Genomic DNA, 5506 nt, shown 5'->3' on the forward strand with positions numbered 1-5506 from the left:
GGGCGGCTTCCTCCCTCTCCCCCTCGCGCCCGCCCCGCCCGCAGATCTTCCACATGACCTACGACCTGGCGAGCGCGGTGATGCGCATCTGCAACCTCATCAGCATGATGCTGCTGCTGTGCCACTGGGACGGCTGCCTGCAGTTCCTGGTGCCCATGCTGCAGGACTTCCCCGACGACTGCTGGGTGTCCATCAACAACATGGTGGTGAGCGGGCGCTCGGCCCTCCCGCGGGGCCTTGGGAAGAGGGAGCCGACGAGGCACTGGTGGGCAGAGGAGGTCAATGGCTTGGGACTCCCGAGGTCCTGCACTAGGATTCTGCGGTGCCGGCCTGGTGCCCGAGGGCGTGTGGCTCTCGCCAGTATAGGTGGGTCCCAGAGCTCTGGGCTGCGTGCTGTGCCCTGTGCCTTCTTACAGCCTCCAGTGCAGCTGGGAGCCTCGCGTTCCCCTGACCTCACCCAGGGAGACGAAGCCTTGGCCTTGCTCAGACAGCACCAAGTGTGGCAAAGCCAGGCTGGGGGCTCCCGTCCTACCTCTGCTCCCCAGAGACACTGCTGGGACTCCCAGATCACACAAGGCTTCCTCCTTTTGCTCCAGCAGCTGAGACGGGCTGTCCCTTACTCCCCACGTCCCCTCCACCGCCCACCCCTCAGATGCACACCTGCTACTCACAGGTGCGGTCCTCAGCCAGCAGGGCTTACCACCTCCCTTCCACCAACCCTGCAGTGGGTGAGGGAAGATGGGGTTGGGGCTGGGAAGCCATTGCGTGGGGCCCCCCAGCCTCCCATGGACAGATGGGGCACCAGGTGGAGCGAGGGCCCCCTGGACCTGTGAGCATTTCTGTGGGTCTGGCAAACCCCTGCCTCCCTCCTCCAGACAGTCCGTTTGGTCTGCTGGCAAATCCCCAGGGCCCCAGGGGAGGCAAAACCAGCTTTGAAAGAGGTGAAAGAGACCCTAAGGCATCTTTCAGCATCAAATAGGCCTTTACAAAACAGGCTTTTGATGAGCTAAGTGTAAATGAATCAGCCATATGGATTGAATTTCCGGGTCCCCAGAGGTTCCTCAGTAAGGCCAGAAGCCCCGACTAAGAGGCAGCTGGGGCCACCCCAGTTCCCTAGGCTGGGAGCACAGGCCGGCACCCCTGGATCAGCCGCGCCCACCTCCCCAACTTAGTCTGGACAGAGAGCCACCAGACCAGCTCAGCTTTGTCTAGGACCAATTGAGTGACCTTGAACATGGCACGCGGCTCCTGTGCCTTTCTCCGGGTGCTAGGAACAGCCTGGTGACTGCAGAAGGGTTTGGGGCTCGGGGCTCTGTGGGTTCCCCGCTAGGTGCACACCGTTGCTAGCACACCCCCTGTGTGAACAGGGAGGTGCTGGGGAGGTGGCAGGTGCTGGTTTGGGGACAGTTTGCTCCGTGTGAGGGTGACAGGCCCACACATGCACTAAATTCAGGAGATGGCCCTTCCGCACCCAACGTTCCCACACGGAGACTTCCTTGAGACACTGACTGGCTTTCGAGACAAAAATAGCCAGGAGCCTCGCTCGCTCCCTTTCTCCCTCCTCCTGCCCCCAAGCATTGTGTGTTCCAGACAGTCCACCTCCTGGTGGGGGAGGATAACTAGTGGCCTCAGCCCCGGACCAATTCCGGCGGGGCTTACCCAGGAGGCGAGTTAGCTCTGCTGCGCCTAAACTTCGCTCACCCAGAACGAGGACAGTGTTTTTGGCTCAGGCTGCCAGAGCTTGTCCCCCCAGGGGAAGCGTATCTGGTTTTATAATTGAGGTCAGTGGGGAAATGGGCTTCACTTGGCAGTGGTTTGGTGGGGGGACAGAGCTATTTCAGCAAGCAGAGGACAGCAGGGTGGCTCAGCGGGGAGCCTTTGGCTGCTGGTGGGGGGCGGCTCCAGGCTGCCCCATCGGGGCTGAGAGACTGGCTCCCCTCCCTTTGCTGGGGCTGCCAGTCTGATACCTGTCCCCCATAGCAAAGAGGAAGGCCCAAGTTGGGGACCCACTGTCACGACAGGTTGCTATCATGGACCTCCTGTCCCTCACTCAAGGCTTTCAGCCAACAGCCAGGTTGGAAGCCCAGGGCTTAGACGCTGGGAAAGAGTTAGGTTGATGGGTGGAGGGTGGCAAGGATCTTTCTAGTGAGAGGGTGGGCCATTCACTACCCACTCCCTCTCCATCCACAGAACAACTCCTGGGGAAAGCAGTATTCCTACGCCCTCTTCAAGGCCATGAGCCACATGCTGTGCATCGGGTACGGACGGCAGGCACCCGTGGGCATGTCGGACGTCTGGCTCACCATGCTCAGCATGATCGTGGGCGCCACCTGCTACGCCATGTTCATCGGCCACGCCACCGCCCTCATCCAGTCTCTGGACTCCTCCCGGCGCCAGTACCAGGAAAAGGTAGGTCAGAAACCTGTGGTCTATCCTGGGCGCTCTCGGGAGAAGCTGACCATCCGTTCCCGGGGAGCACAGGCCGGCAGCCCCCCGACGTGTTCTGTCCTCTACCATCATCTGGCTTTGGTTGCTAACTTTTCAGTTACCTGCCTCCTTTTCGTGGAACAAACTCCTACAATAAACAGACCCCCCACATTGTTTCTGGTTGCCGAATCCGTATCTCAGCCCGTTAAACTGCTGTCCACCGGTGCCCTCTGCGTTGCTAAAGCCAATGGCTCCTTTGGGTCCTTGTCTTGCTCAGCTTGTCAGTGGCGTTAGACAGTTATCACTCCCTCCTTGCTTCGCGCTTGGTTTCCGCAACTGCACACCCCTGGCTTCCTTCCCCCCTCTCTGGCCGATTCTGCCGCTCACCTTGGCTGGCATGTTTTCTCAGTCGTCACACATTGGGTCCCTGGTGGCTCAGGCCTTGCTGTCTGTTGCTCCGTGTCTTCTGTCTTCCTAGGTGCTACCCCCACCCCCATGCTCTACAGCCACCTCTGTGCAGTGGGGCCCAAACGATACAACCAGCTGTCCACGGAGCACAGGCGTGTCACTTCGCGTCTCTGTGCCCCATTTGCTCATCTGTAAGATGGGGACATTAGAAAGGATCAATCAGATCATGAGGAGTGAGTAGTACGTGTCAACCACTAAGACTGTGTTAGCACAAAGCAAGTTCTTCAATATTTATTGGCCAAGTGGGCTCCATCTGCTACCTTCTATTTCACTTTTCTACATGGCAGATAGAGCAGGCACTTAAAGCTTGTAAAGCTGATTGTATCACCCTGCTTAAAACTCTTTAGAGTCTTCACGTTACTTCTAGGTGCACAGGAACTCTGAGCGGTGTTTCCTCAGCCTGGCATTTAAGGGGCAGCATCTGGCCCCTGCCCTTGTTTTGTTTTTTTTTTTTAAATATGTTTTCATTTAATTAATTTATTTTAAATGTTTACGTTTATTTTTGAGAGAGAATGAACACAAGCAGGGGAGGGGCAGAAAGAGAGGAAGACACAGAATCTGAAGCAGGCTCCAGGCTCGAGCTGTCATCACAGAGCCCAAACTGGGGCTCGAACCCACAAACCGTTAAGTCATGACCTGAGCTGAAGTCAGATGCTTAACCAACCGAGCCACCCAGGCCCCCTATTTATTTTATTTTTGAGAGAGAGAAAAAGAGAGAGTGTGAGTGTGTGCGTGTGTGTGTGTGGGGGGGGAGCAGAGTGGGAGGGAAAGAGAGAATCCCACACAGGCAGCACAGAGCTTGATACAGGCTCCATCCATGAACTGAGCCAAAATCAAGAGATGGATGCTCAACCAGCTAAGCCATCCAGGTATCCCTGGCTCCTGCCCTTCTCATGCCCAGATCATGCCATGGGCCACAGCCCCCTATTCCTGCCATGCCAGAGCCTTACACGTGTCCTGCCACAGGGCCTTGGCACAGACACCTGGAACTCTCCTCTCTCCTTTTCACCTGACCATCAGATGACCCCACCATGCCCTCTGATTCCCTTTCACCACACTTGGTATGCTTGCCATTTTTTGATTAATCTGTGTGATCGGTTGTTTAACATCCCCTCTTCCCTATTCAGGCTGTGGCTCTGTGAGGGCAGGACCCAGGTCTGTCCATCCCCACTGAATTCTCAGTGTCCTGCATTGTATGTATTGATTAATTGGCTGTCTGCCTGCTCCAGGTGCTGTCCCTTGGTGGGGTGGCTGAGAGATGGTGGGCCAGGTCCCATGCTGCCAAAGGGAGAGCTCGAGAGAGCCTGCAGAGCCAGGGCAGGGTGGGTAGGGCCAGTTTGGGGAGACAGAGGAAGGAGAAGGTAGAAGAGTAGAATTCTAGCCTAGCCATCATGATGAACAGCAGCAAAGGTATGTAGATGGGTGGGGGTGAAATCAGCCTGATTAAAACAAAGGTCTGAGTTAGGAATGAGGGGGCTGGAAAGGGGAAAGACAGAAGGAGTCGGGTTGTAAAAGCCAGGGCTTCGTCGGGGGCCAGGTGAGGAATCCACATGGGCCAGCGTTAGGGCCCAGCCTGTGACCAGGTCAGGACTCAGTGTGTGACTAGGGTCAGATTTCAGCGCGTGACCAGGGCCGGAGCCCAGGATGTGACCAGGATCAGGGGCGAGTGTGTGACCAGGCTGAAGGCCCAGTGTGTGGCCAGGATGGGGGATCATTCTGGGACTACAATCAGGGATAGTTCAGAAAAAGCACCAGGGTTCATTTTAGGGCAATGTCAAGCCTCTTGTGGCATTCCATTCGAGAGTTGCCTTTATTTTGTTCTTTAGCTAATGGCTCTCCAATATGATTCACCCATCAATCCCTCTGAAATGTATTACCTCCCCTTCATCCCCACTACTAGCTCTCACGTGGACCACTTCAGCAACCTTCTGACTCCATCCCTGTCTCCAGACCTTGCCTCTTCACCACTATTGATTCTCCAGGCATGGGGAATTCTCTAAGCTACAGCTCTAGGTGTTCTGCCCCCTGGGACTGGGCACAACTTTAAGCAGAACTTCCAGCGTGGCTGGAAGAACTTCAGGAAACTTCATCTCCCAGCTTTCAGATGTCTATTGGCATCTGTCTGTGCCCACACTGGGTCCTGTCTTCCCACTCCTGCACCTCTTAGAAGTACTAATGTATGAGGGGCGCCTGGGTGGCTTAGTCGGTTGAGCGTCCGACTTTCACTTAGGTCATGATCTCGCGGTTCGTGGGTTCGGGCCCCGCGTCGGGCTCTGTGCTGACTGCCAGCTGAGAGCCTGGAGCCTGTTTCCAATTCTGTGTNAACTTTAAGCAGAACTTCCAGCGTGGCTGGAAGAACTTCAGGAAACTTCATCTCCCAGCTTTCAGATGTCTATTGGCATCTGTCTGTGCCCACACTGGGTCCTGTCTTCCCATTCCTGCACCTCTTAGAAGTACTAATGTATGAGGGGTGCCTGGGTGGCTTAGTCGGTTGAGCGTCCGACTTTCACTTAGGTCATGATCTCGCGGTTCGTGGGTTCGGGCCCCGCGTCGGGCTCTGTGCTGACTGCCAGCTGAGAGCCTGGAGCCTGTTTCCAATTCTGTGTCTCCC

The 5506-nt window shown here is 56.3% G+C and overlaps 1 protein-coding gene across 1 annotated transcript in view; it reads left to right on the forward strand.

Moving 5' to 3' along the window:
• Positions 1–5506, forward strand: part of HCN4 (hyperpolarization activated cyclic nucleotide gated potassium channel 4) — a 37208-nt gene that overhangs the window by 28968 nt on the left and 2734 nt on the right. Inside the window, 2 exon segments of the mRNA XM_077748992.1 lie at positions 45–206; positions 2191–2409. Coding sequence (XP_077605118.1) covers positions 45–206; positions 2191–2409 — 381 coding nt within the window.

This window comes from Crocuta crocuta, unplaced genomic scaffold (assembly GCF_008692635.1).
Source record: "Crocuta crocuta isolate KB4526 unplaced genomic scaffold, BGI_CrCroc_1.0 scaffold130, whole genome shotgun sequence".
NCBI classification, from domain to species: Eukaryota; Metazoa; Chordata; class Mammalia; order Carnivora; family Hyaenidae; genus Crocuta; species Crocuta crocuta.